Source organism: Hypomesus transpacificus, chromosome 2, assembly GCF_021917145.1.
Source record: "Hypomesus transpacificus isolate Combined female chromosome 2, fHypTra1, whole genome shotgun sequence".
NCBI lineage: Eukaryota > Metazoa > Chordata > Actinopteri > Osmeriformes > Osmeridae > Hypomesus > Hypomesus transpacificus.
In genome coordinates this window covers 4525069-4538320 of record NC_061061.1, presented here as the reverse complement: position 1 = coordinate 4538320, position 13252 = coordinate 4525069, and the positions used below count along the sequence as shown (strand labels likewise).

The 13252-nt window shown below is 40.9% G+C and overlaps 1 protein-coding gene across 4 annotated transcripts; it reads right to left on the bottom strand.

Annotated features, from left to right (window-relative positions):
• Positions 1-2033: 2033 nt before the first annotated feature.
• Positions 2034-12887, bottom strand: LOC124483203 (tubulin polymerization-promoting protein). 4 transcript variants are annotated; one of them, XM_047043527.1, is made up of 6 exons: positions 9438-9504; positions 8644-8727; positions 7732-7812; positions 6635-6970; positions 3652-3805; positions 2034-3553 (listed from the first exon to the last, which is right to left on the bottom strand). In XM_047043527.1, the coding sequence occupies exons 2-6, from the start codon at positions 8658-8660 to the stop codon at positions 3344-3346; spliced, it is 798 nt and encodes a 265-aa protein (XP_046899483.1). In that variant the 5' UTR covers positions 8661-8727; positions 9438-9504; the 3' UTR covers positions 2034-3343. The 4 variants fall into 4 exon arrangements, with proteins under 4 accessions (XP_046899483.1, XP_046899492.1, XP_046899500.1 ...); XM_047043536.1 differs by having other exon boundaries at positions 8644-8685; positions 9438-9502; XM_047043544.1 differs by lacking the exons at positions 8644-8727; positions 9438-9504 and adding an exon at positions 12768-12887.
• Positions 12888-13252: the final 365 nt, after the last annotated feature.

Here is a 13252-nt window from a genome sequence, read left to right as displayed (position 1 = left end):
GAGAAAGTTTTGTACTTACGACTAAAAGTTACCCGACAATTGTGTTGACAGGGTCGCTGACAAAGAATACTGTGTTAAGACACAAATCTTACTTTGTGCAGCATTTTACTTGATATTGCATGACGGTATTTTTCATCCCTGAATTTTTTGTAGGATATGCCTCAGTTTCCCAAAATATTTAGTATTTTGCTTCATGTGCGGTTACTGTAATACTGAAAGTTTTATATTGTTTGATCAATAAATAACTTAACTAATTGGCCACCAACATCCCTTTGATAAACTTGAAATGTTTTCACACATACACAATTATGCAAACCATCCTTTTCTAAAAGTAAGTCTTGTCCACATAAAAACAGCAACAGAACCAGTCTTTACCCAAACACTTAACAGTTGAAAAGAGATATCTGATGTATGCTTTTTATGTTCACTAATGTACAGTATATACAGTGCCCTCCAAAAGTATTGGAACAGTGAGGCCAATTCCTTTATTTTTGCTGTAGACTGAAAACATTTGGGCTTGACATAAAACGATGAATGTGAAACCAGAGATCAACGTTTCAGCTTTTATTTCCAGGTATTTACATCAGGATCTGATGCACAAATTAGAAAATATCACCTTTTTGTTCGAACCCACCCATTTGTCACGTGAGCAAAAGTATTGGAACATGTGACTGACAGGTGTGTTTTGTTGCCCAGGTGTGTCCTATTACATACATTATTCAATCAAAAAATACCACTGAATGTCTACACTCAGGTTCAGATTGGGTAAGATAGGTTTTGTCTATGCAGACTGTATTCAGAGGTGAAAACAACATGAAAACCAGAGCGCTGTCTTTGGGTGAAAAACAAGCAATTGTGAGTCTTAGAGAAGATGGAAAATTAATCAGAGCCATTGCAGAAACATTGGCCATAGCCAGTACAACCATTTGGAATGTCCTGAAGAAGAAGAAAACTACTGGTGCATAAAGTAACAGACGTCGAACAGGTAGACCAAGGAAAACATCAGCAGTTGATGACAGAAACATTGTGAGAGCTGTAAGGAAAGACCCTAAAACAACTGTTAGTGAGATCAGCAACAACCTCCAGATGGCAGGAGTGAAGGTATCACTATCTACTGTTCGCAGAAGACTTCATGAACAAAAGTACAAGGGCTACACCAGAAGATGCAAACCACTCATTAGCAAGAAGAATAGGAAGGCCAGGCTGGAATTTGCCAAAAAGTACAGAGATGAACCTCAAAAATTCTGGGACAAAGTTTTATGGACTGATGAGACAAAGATTAACTTTTACCAAAGTGATGGAAAGGCTAAAGTTTGGAGAAAGAAAGGAACTGCTCATGATCCCAAACACACAAGCTCATCTGTGAAACACGGTGGAGGTAATGTCATGGCTTGGGCTTGCATGGCTTCTTCTGGGACGGGCTCATTAATCTTCATTGAGGATGTAACACATGATGGCAGCAGCAAAATGAACTCGGAAGTCTACAGAAACATTTTGTCTGCCAATTTAAGGAAAGATGCAACCAAACTGATTGGCAGAGCCTTCATCATGCAGCAAGATAACGACCCAAAACACACTGCCAAAACAACAAAGGAGTTCATCAGGGGCAAGAAATGGAAGGTATTAGACTGGCCAAGTCAATCTCCAGACTTAAACCCTATAGAGCATGCATTTTACCTGCTTAAGAGGAGACTGAAGGGAGGAACCCCACAAAACAAACAACAACTGAAAGAGGCTGCAGTGAAAGCCTGGGAAAGCATCAAAAAGGAAGAATGCAAAAGTTTGGTGACGTCAATGGGTCACAGACTTGCTGCAGTTATTGAAAGCAAAGGATTTGCAACTAAATATTAAGTCTTATTCACTTAAATATGTTTTAAGTATATCTGTTCCAATACTTTTGATCACATGACAAATGGGTGGATTCAAACAAAATGTGATATTTTCTTAGTTGTGCATCAGATCCTGATGTAAATACCTGGAAATAAAAGCTGAAACGTTGATCTCTGGTCTCACGTTCATTATTTGATGTCAAGCCCAAATGTTTTCAGTCTACAGCAAAAATAAAGGAATTCGCCTCACTGTTCCAATACTTTTGGAGGGCACTGTAGTTGCTTTCCTATCATATGCATAATGCACTACTTCATGCACAAGATACAGCAATATACATATAACAGAACGGCAGCCAGTGTCTTGTATTAAGCCATGCGGCTATACATTTAGAAATATACACAATATCACCAACAATATATTATAACTATATCAATCTGACAGCATAACCATATCAGTAAAATATTAAAAATACAATCTTCAACAACCCATTCAGGGGTGACCAACATAGTTGTTGAACAGTTGAATGTTATCAAAATGGTAGGTGTATACATTAGAACAATTAAAGTGGATTTCAGGGTCATTGTTCGAACAACCAATATAAAATTACAGAATGTCAGAGTAATGCATTTGAAATTTGGCCAAAAGATTCTGGTATCCTTTGTTAAATTGAAAAGATACTGTGAGTGCACTAATAATGTATAATGTTATATGACATTTATAAAAGTAAGAATTCACAAGAATAGGAAGTTTATACAGAGGTAACACGTTCTACAGGATTAACTAAAACAATGTTATCATTTACATTATCTATTTTATCTAAAAACAGGTAGATGCAGAACTTCAAGATATCCTGTTCATGGTTTTAATAACAATTGAAGGCAAACTATGTATTTATTGTGTAAACTATTATAGACTCAAGACAACAAACAACGTGACAGATTAAGACTCAAACAGTAGACTTCAATGACCAGGGGGAAGGCAGAGTCGAAAAACAGGATGGTATGTTCATCAGTCTTGGTCTTTGCAAATAAACGAATAATTTACTTTTAACTTTTAATCCCATTCACTAAACATTGTAAAATACTATACCTTGAGCTATTGCCATGGCAAAGTGCAACGTTGTTGACAATATATCAAGTTGTTGATTTCACCTTTCCTTTTTTTCACGTTTTAGTGGCATCATGTTATACGCTTACAAAATATTTGAAGGCCCTATCTTCAAATGGAAACTTCATTTTTCATCGACTAGCTGTTGCTCTTGTTAGTTAAATTCAGTGTTTGGCAGTTATAATCTTTCTGTTTGGAATGTACCAGCTGGTGATGTCTTAGTAAAAATTGATGTAAACAGTTTTCCAGTTCTCACACTTTACAAAGAGAGGAACTTAAAACATCTCAAGCACACATAAAAACAGATGGGTGGGAAATCATGAAATCCTATCTTTTGTGCTTTCATGGAGTTTCTTAAAAAATTATCCTAGTTTTTGGACTAATGCTTTGTCCACCATTTCCTTCTTCACATGGGTTTACCTAGGGGGGGTTTGGTGATTTTCTTCTCATATGACCCTGCGTGTTTGTATCCCGAGACATATCCGGATGTGTCCACCACTTCCACACGCCCGGCCTTACCCTTCCCTCGACCGGTCTCGTCAAAGCGCTCCTTGTGTGACCCTGTGAACTTGGTGGGGTCTGTGAGACGAGACACTGTCGGGGAGGCCACAGCTCTCTATTGAGGACAAGAAAGACAGATCATTTTCACTTGTACTTTTATTGCCTTCAATGACAAAACTTATACTGTCACTTGATTATGTCATTTTCACTTACCGTCACTCCTGCAATTTTCGGTGATTTACCCTCAATCACCTTGAAGACCTCTCCCTCTGCCTCCTCCCCTGTTTTCTCTTTGTACTTCTTCCTGGCCAGCTCACCAAGTGCTGCCTTGAACTCGTCAAATGTGATGGTACGGCAGGATTTCTTCCTAAGAAGTGAGGGAGGACAGGCAACAACCTATGAGTTTGTATATGGCATGCAACATCAAGTAACATCCTTCATTGCAATGTTTTTCTAATGACTCATTTAGACTCATCATCTTAGTCTGAGACTTTTAAAGGAACGTCTCCCGATCAGTCAAGGCCCTGGCTGGCTATTATGTGTGCTCTGCACAGGAACAGAGAATTCCCTGTTACTGAGTCACTCGATTTGTTTACATGATGTCAACGGTGACTTTGTTTTTTAGGGGTTCATAGACCAATGTATCAAGCACTATTAAGGTGAAACGTGAAGGTCGGAACCCAATAACATAATAAAGTGTTCATTTAGCAGACGCTTTCCGCCAAAGCAACATACAGGGCGGGATTCGAACCTGTGAGCTCTAGACCTGCAGTCAAATGTTCTACCACTGAGGTAGAATCACATCACAATGAGCTTACTACTGTACTGGCAGTGGCAAATATATTTCATGATCACTAACTGTAAAGTGTGCTTAGTGGGAACTCAACTTCTTTTTAGGTCTTGTACTATCGTCCTTGCTTTGCTCACTGTAAACTTTGTTTCAGTCAGGTGCTCATTTCACAAATCACATTCCCCTTCAGACATTTGTTTAATCAGAGTGTGTCCCACACTGACTCTCACGTGAAGACTGCATAGTAACACAAACACAAACAGGCCTATTGCTGTGGTGATAAATCACCTAAACAACAGCAGTCTCCCGGGTAACCTGCTGCCATGGCAACAAGCTACAGTAAACAAGGCTGTTTGGGTTTATTATTAATTTGACTCCTTTGGTGACCAGTTCTGTTTGGGCTATCCGTCAGTAGTGAACACTTGAGCTAGATTCCTCTGAGCCTGTTCCATGCTGTCTAATGTCAGATGGGAAATCGGACTTCCAGCTGGCGTGTTCTGTCTGAAGAGGATGGCCCTGTCTTTCTTGGAAAATCAACTCAGTAAATCATCCTTTCAGTAGCGTGCGAGGGGATGAGCCACATCAAATAAACACATCAGAAGTAGGGGTGGTGCTCATGTCAAATGTTGTGTCTAATGTGTTTAGTTCCAAACTGTGGTGCAGATGTAGTTTACCCTGAGTGTCTCTTTTCCAAAAGACACACATATGTGCTCGTTAGGGTCGATGTTTGCAATAAATATTTAAGTGGACAAACGATGAGAGCGTAAATGAGGCATCACTGGCAAGAAATCCCATGAAAATAGAAGATACCGATGATCATTCTACTGACTGTAGTTAATCCAGGCTTTTGTTGTAATGTTTTGTTTAGACCAAACAACACACTGTAGACACTCTACTGTTACAGTAGACATTTCCACCCTGAGTGAAGGAGGATTTATTGTGTCTCATTGCCATCAGACAGGGCTCATAAAGCTGTTTAATTCTTCATGTGTTCGCGAGAAGCTCCGGCTCTGATTAAAAGAAAAGGCCAGATTTGAAACTGTCACGGCACGTAGCGCTCCCCAGCTCACGCCTCAAGTCAGAAACAGCTTACAACACATCCCCTCCCCCACTCATCTCCTCTACTCTTCTCCTCCTCCTCCTCCTCCCCCCCTCTTCTGCCAGGCTCTGAAATACTGTATACTGTATACACAGCACACTCTCTGTTAGGTGTTAGGGTCTCGCTGAACGAGGAAACTGAAAACACCCTCTGAGTGACTAGGAAGGACACTAGTGTGATCCTAATGACATTCGGTCTGTAGATTCGCATTGACTGGGCCTGGCACTGCACATGGCAACAGAAAGGCAGGCAAGGATGTACAGAGAAAGATGGAAAATCCTCTAAATCAGAGAGAGCTTCCCCATGTGAGAGCCCTCAGATCCCCTCCCGTAGCAGTGTCCTGAGTGGCCTGCGCTCTCTCTCTCCACTGTTCCTACGCCGCCAAGCAGAATAATCTTTATTCTCAAGGCTCAGCCAGGATGAAACAAATCACTTCATGGTGGCTTCTTGCATGACCAAAGAGCTCCTGAAAATGAATGTGTGCAACAAATACACAAAACTGACAGTCATAAAATGACCCAGCTTTCCTCCAAATATTGATATAATCTGTTTGCTTCAAGATTTACATCTATTACTGTAAGCATTCCCTTACGCTTACAGTGATAGCTCTAGAGAAAGGCTCCTTTCCCACGAATAGAGCAGTATTTACTAGACGGCTCGGCAATCAGAACAAAACAGACCCAGAGCACCGAAAGACTCACTATTGGTGAGAGGCTATCGAGGCCACAGCATATTTTTAAGCTTCACCTAGGCTGCTGTGTAGAGCTGTGGTGGTATGACTACCCAGACCTGGGGGAGTAACAAGATGAGCCATCCTGACCCCTAGCTGTGTGCTCTTGTTACGGAGGGACAGCAACCCCCACAGGTGAGCAGGCGGAATCTAGCCTGGCATTGTATGGCAAAAACCTTACATCAATACATAGAATCATGTCATTTTTAGATGTTATCTAATTGGACTTGTTTTTAGTATAAATGGCTCATCTAATTACTACATTTAAGCAAATTACATTATTTTAAGAAGTATTATCAAATGAAATGTTCTTAATGCACTGGCAGCCAAATGTATTTGTTTGAAGCAAGCTCATAACTAATATTTTAGCATTTTATTTTGATAAAATGCTCCTGCTCCCACTATGGAGTCACTATGGAGATAATGCGTTTCTTCATTTGTGTACAATATTTCAAACATGGAATCATCCAAGACGTTACAAAAATGTACAACTAAAAAATATCCCAGTGTTTGTTAGTGTAGGAGAACTCTCTGCCCCTTTCCCGACACCCCTGAACAGTAGAAGCAGCTCTCCTACTTGACTTTGCTGAAAACGATGTCCACGTCTGTGAGGGTGACGTTCTTGCCGTCGATGACGCCGCAGTCCTTGCACAGCTTGGACCAGTTCTTGCCGTGCATCTCCTTCCCTGTGGCGCGCGTGTCACCGTGGATGGCGAAGCGTCTAAACGACTCCTCAAGCGCCGTGAGCTCCACGGGCGTGGACGCACCCGCCCCACCCTCGCTGGTGCCGTTGGACTCCGAGGACAGCCTTTTGGCTGCCCGGTCCTTGGACTGTTCACTGGGCGGCCTGAGGGGAGCTGAGCTCATGTTGGGATGCTTGGCCGTCTGGACTTTAAACTCTGGCATGTTGTCTCTGAGAAAGAAAACAGCACATTAGCAGGGCAGCCAGAAAGGAGTTTTCTGTTTATGTGAAACTTTATATTGACATACAAGTTACGTACGTTCGATTTCAATAGGACTGATGTCATGGGAAATGTGAAATGTTTGAATACAATGACATCAGATGCAGGAGAAACTTGACACTCTTAAAGCGGAAAGGGAACAGTGGGAAAGGGAGCACCATGCAGAGTTCAAAGAAGAGAGGTCAAAAACTAAAGAGAGAGAGAAAAATGGATAGAGATAGAGTTTGGGCAACAACAACTCAAAGTGTATTGCTTTTGGACAACTGCTGGTGCAGTAGGAACACTGGAACGACGGTGTGATGTTGCTCACATATTAGCTGCAGGGACTGGCTTGAGTCATATTCTGCTCCTGCAAGAAAGCACTGTCTCTGACCACAGAGCCAGGACCCATCTACCCATATCAAGGTTTTGGCTATGTCTTCCTCCCTGTCATTTAATTTATTGCAAGCTTGAACCATTTTCTGAGGTGATTTGTTGGGCATGAGCTGACTGAATTTCATAAGTGTTCTGGCATAAAGGTGGGGCTATTAATAGATCTCAGTAGAATTCAAGAGCAGAGGAAGGAAGTGCCAGGAGAGCAGACGGACAGTCTTTCGAACTCTCTCTCTCTCTTACTCTCTATGTCTCACACACACATTTCCGATTGACTTTAATTTAAGTTCTAAACCAGTTTACACAAGACAGAAAGTAAAAATGTTTGATCGCAACTTACTTTGGGTCGGCTGCCATGCCTGTGTAGTTGGTTTCCCCCTCTACACTGCTTGGAATAGGTGATTTACGTTGTTTCTTTGTGCTGTGGAACATAAGATACAAACAGTGAGTGAGAAAGTTTGTGAAAGATTGTGGTTTGTGTCTGTAGGTGTCTGTGTGTGATTGTGTACGTGTGAGTGTGTGACTGTATACGTGTTTGTGTGCATGCATACAAAAATGAAAGTGAAAAAGTAAACATCATCAGTTTATTGTTCTTCAAAGTAGTGTATCAGCACTCACACTTTACCTTGTGTGGCCCAATCAATCAAACTTAAACCCTCCTAATATTTATGACACATTCAATTATACCATGGCTTATTATCTGCCTGGATAAAATCGAAAGTCTTTAACTTGTAATGGCATGGCAGTACAAATAATATCTGGTGAAGAACTCTTAAGATTAGATTCATTATGGCTTTGTAAAACAAATCTACAGCTGACTGTTCAATATTATTCATTTCGAACCAAGCAATTGTGCTGCCTTAAATTGGTCATTTCTGTCATTCAAGTAGGACTGCCTTTTTTAGTCCTCGTTCTGTTGAGGGTTTGTTTTAAACAATAATTCTCTCTCACCCTCCAGATGTTTTCAGTCAAGTCTGACTACAAGGATTCCTCTTTAAAGACATCATTGTCTTTGTGTACATTCATACAGAAAGACCAGAAGCATCTATCTTTTTAAAAACGTTTGACACTTGGATCAAATCTGCATCACTTGTTTTGTATTCGAATACCAGAAATGTTATCAGGTGGTCTTATATTTGACCACACATTTCAACAATAAGACCAAAATTTTAACAATGTTTTGTTCAAAGAAAGGGCATTACCTCCTGGTTAGCTGTTGATAAGCTGAACACTAAGCAATGACTATGCTCACCTTCCAGTTGCTCCCATAGCCACCTCGGCATCCTCAATTGACCTGGGTTTCCATGGCAAAGTACAAACCAACAGATTCTCAAACCTAGATTGCCAGCAAGCAGCACAAGGTCCAAAACTATGACAGGCGAGTTACATCTACACCAAGTGGTGTTGTTTCTACTGTGACTCTCACGTTCACATGGCTCCCGAACTCATTCAATACCCGCAACACTGGTGGCACCATAAGTTTCTATACACGAGCCAGAGTGAGCGCCCACCACAATTGTGAAATCTATGGCTTCAATTGAAAAAGCAAAAGGCCACAAAAGGCATTAGGGTTGACCCTTGGAAATGGTTATTATGTATTGCTTGTCAATTCTTATTTAAAAACAAGAGATGATTAATCTCTATCAATCATGGCATTCAGAGCAGTGGACACTGGTAGGCCATTGTCCTCCGCAAGTGTCTGCAATGTCTGGCCCTGAACCATGGTATCTCCACACACACACACACACACACACACGCACACACACACACAGACACACAGGCACACACATGGTGATATCTCAGAGTAACACTATTGATACTGGTGGTTGAAGAGGCGTACGTCATGTAAGACACTTCAGCCAACATGGAGAGAGAATCAGAATGGAAGAGCAACTTCCAACATGATAAATGGTAATAGTCGAAGGGATGTAACACAACCCTAGACTACCTGAGGCAGACTTTGCAAGCTTAGTCCCAAATATTTGTCAGACTTTCTGTCTAACAAATACTACTTTGATACCAAATACATTTTGATAGGTTACCAACCAGATAAATGTCCCAATCTTTTTCCAGCTTGCGTTCTCTGTCACCTGGTATACGAAACCTAATGCGAATTCACCACTTTTTGTAGAACTTTCAACATGTACAGACACATACAGCTGCCTTGCCCGGTGTTACCGGTTCTAAGGTTTTGGAAGGGTGTTTAATTTTCAGAGGCAAACCCATTTCAATGGCTGAGCTCTCTGTGCCCAGTTGGGAGAAACCAAATCAATGTGGAACAAAGAATTACTTTCACTCGCTCTTTTGCATTTTCTAGTGAGTTGTCTCAAGTGACACAGTTCTTCATCCAGCCAGCCTCTTCAAAAACATCAAGAGACCAGTGAGAAAAGGTTATTCAGTCTCCAATGCTAATGTGGACAGTTAAGTCTGAATGATGTGGAATATATACTGTAGATGCAGACTGAGTAGTGCTTTTCCATGGCTGTTTAATATTTGTAATGATTATACAGAGTATAGAATATTTATGGTAGAGAACTAGAACTAATAATAATGAAACTCTTCTCGTCATAAATGCTAGCTGGCATGGTGGGGATTTGATTAGATCATCTTTATGATGTCTACAGTACAAGGTTAACTACCATGGGTTTGCCAGACTGTGGAGCTCAATCTTTGGCCTCTGATTTGCCCCATATATCTGTGAACTACAAAGGAAAAGCCATTTGGTTGAGTCCAGATCTCAAGAGACAAATCTGTGACTGGATGACAGCATGCTTACATACAGGACTACTCGCCTTCTGGCCATGCATTGCACAGATGAGTGCTTTAACTATAAATTGGCCCATTTTTAACTCAATCTATTTATAGCTAGCAAACGCCTCGCCATGTGAGGAATATTCCATCCCTTCTCAAGAAAAGCAAACAGTCAGCAGAGCATTGGCCGACATATTGACAAACGTGGCTGGCGATTGGGGCTGTAAGCAAAATGCTGTGAGAATGATGACAATATTGCCCACAGATAGAGGTGTCTGTGAGGTGTGGGAGGCGTGTGTACATCATGCCATCACTGTGACTGAGCTCGCCATGGTCCCATCTGTTCTCTATCTAGATCCCTATCCCAGTCAGCCAGCTGCTCTGGAACCCAGCCTTGTCAGCAAGTCACCACTGAGGAGATGGCGCCACTGTACCACAACCCTCAGTCTGACCAGTGGCCCACCACAGCCCCACATCTAACCAGTTCACCCAGTCTGCCGGCTCCGTGGCCACAATGCCAAGTTTGCCATTGATTGCCGTTCCACTGGCAAGTTGTGTCCTCAGGTGACAGTAGGAGTGAAATACTAGCCCTCAAAACTAGTGGTAGTCCCCCACTGAACTGCCATTGTACCACTGACCATTGACCCAACCCCCTAACCATGCCCAGTCTGCCACTGTGCCAGTCTCACCCTCCTTCCCATTCACTCCAGAGAGGATGACATCACCATGCTTTCCTGTGGGGCTGAAGTCATCCCAGTGTCTCGGTGCCCTCCACTCCATCCCCCTCTATCCCAGACAAACACTAATGCTGTAATAAGGCATTGTGATAAGAAACAATATGTTACACCAGCATCTTCCATGGGGTTACTGTTGATAGTCACCATAAGCCATATAAATGTAAAACATACAGTATTTAATAGTTAAATTAAATATTACGCATTTACATTTTAAACAATATTACGGTGTGTGAGGATCCTTGTCTACTACCATATAGCAGATGAATGTTTCCAATGACAGTTCTGTTGCTGTTATGCCTCAAATTGAGAGGGTTTGGTTCATCTAAATGTTGAGTAGAGTGTTGTGACACAGCCCTATTTGAACTGGGACCAGGACTGGTCCTGCTGTATATCCCCTGAACTCAATGAGGAATGAAGCTTACGTTGATTCACTTCTTCACATTCTTGAAATTATATTATGGAAACTGCAACTACATTTTCCAATTCTACTGATGTCACACAGTCACTCTGATGATGAAGTTCAATGCAAAGAAACGTAAAAAAAATAAACACATCTTGACAGAATGAGCAAATGATACCTTATGTCCAGGTTTGAAAGCTCAACATAGTATTCCTATCAATAGGCTAATAGGGTCAATAAAGATTGCAGAGTCAGGCACGGCCATCTCATTTTGTCCAGAGACATAATCTTTCATTTCTGAACCCTGACCTGAATATTAACTAAGGAAACACAAAATAGACTAATTTATACAATGACGCTAATTGTTTCTGACAAAAGCCAGTGGCTCTCTGACCAGTGAACTGCAGCCTATGAAATCTGGGGCAAACTCACGCAATGACTGCATCCTCTCATCATGCGCACATAATCCAACATATGGGGAAAACAAACATGCACAAACATGCTTTAGAAAAACAGCTTTTTAACCAAATAAAAATTATACCTCCTTGCATCGAAAATGAACTGACACTAGGCATATTCATAATTTATCTGATACACTCATTGAGGCACAGGTCTTGCTCAAATTGCATTTTAATCTAAACAATGGAAATTTGAAGAGAATGGTTCACTGACTGGTAATGTATAAAAAATATATAACAAATAAGCTGAAGACAACATTCCATTTGTTTTATAACTTTATGGAGCACTGTGGTTACTTTGACCTGCTTGGTAGGCCTACAGCCTACTATATTACACCTTTTTATAGTAGTCTAACTGTAGACCTACTAGATGTAAGCCTCCGTCCATTATGTAAGAATAGCATCTTGAACAAGGAAGCAGCTCCAGGGCAGAGGCTTTGCAATAGCCAGACTGTGTGCCAGTGATAAACGTGTAGACCACTGGTGCACATGATTATAAAGGCTGCATTAAATTATGATATACGCACGGTCGTGGTAGTCTATAAGCTTACATAGAAGAACGATTTGATATACCAACCAAAGGCATGTTTAAGCGAGACACGTTACATAAACTTGAAATGCCAGAATCATGCTCAAGCTGGGGAATACGTGTCCACGTGATCATTGTTATTGTCCAGCATAGTCTGCAGCAGCCCCTGTTTTGTCAGTAAACCTAAATGATGGAGCGTGTTTACAGAAAATCTACTCAGCCTACATTGACAACAACCACGGAAAGGTTAATGATTGTTACTGACAACCAACGGTGTCAGAAAGACCGTGATTTCACAACCGAAACCAATAAACGACGTGCTGACGTCCTTGAGACAATTTCTATAAAATACGTTTGTTTAAATGAAAAGAAAATGGATCGATGAGACAATGCACACAGTAAAACAAATAACTGTCAATATACACAGCTGATTAACTTTTAAAATGCATTGCATAGTCAATAATAGAGTCACAAAATATATGCAGCCTATTTAATATTTACCTTCTTCTTGCTATCAGATGTTAATTCCACAATAACATAATTGCGCGTCGATGGGCGTTGGACCGTAGGCGGTTGAGCGTGCTTTGGTAATAACACTGTTCTCCCGCTACCCGTGCTCGAATCTTCTTGATGGTTGAATTCCTGAGAGATGCGATATCAAATCTAGCCCACTGATTGGCTGGGAAGAGCTCTATCAACCATTCGCTGCGCGATTGTGATGGTTTAGGAAATAAAGGCTAGGCCTTAATCTCAACATGCAATTAAATGGAACAATATTTAGCAGAAATTCTCAACCAATATGTATTGGTAAAACTGACATTAACATAGAAACTATAATTTTTTCTCAGTCACTTACTTTGCAGCATAAATTATTTTGTTTAGTGTTTATATTATTTATTAATTCGTTAAACATTTAATAATGTTTTTAATTGCTATAAGATATATATTTTAAGTAGATGCTTGGAACAGCCGCTACATGCAAAAAT

Excerpts from the sequence above, each read along its gene's own strand:
- LOC124483203 (XM_047043527.1), bottom strand. Across the intron at positions 3,806-6,634 it reads ATCGTTTTCAGCAAAGTCAA|GAAGAAATCCTGCCGTACCA; the intron begins GTAGGAGAGCTG and ends CTCACTTCTTAG. Across the intron at positions 3,554-3,651 it reads CGAAAATTGCAGGAGTGACG|AGAGCTGTGGCCTCCCCGAC; the intron begins GTAAGTGAAAAT and ends TGTCCTCAATAG.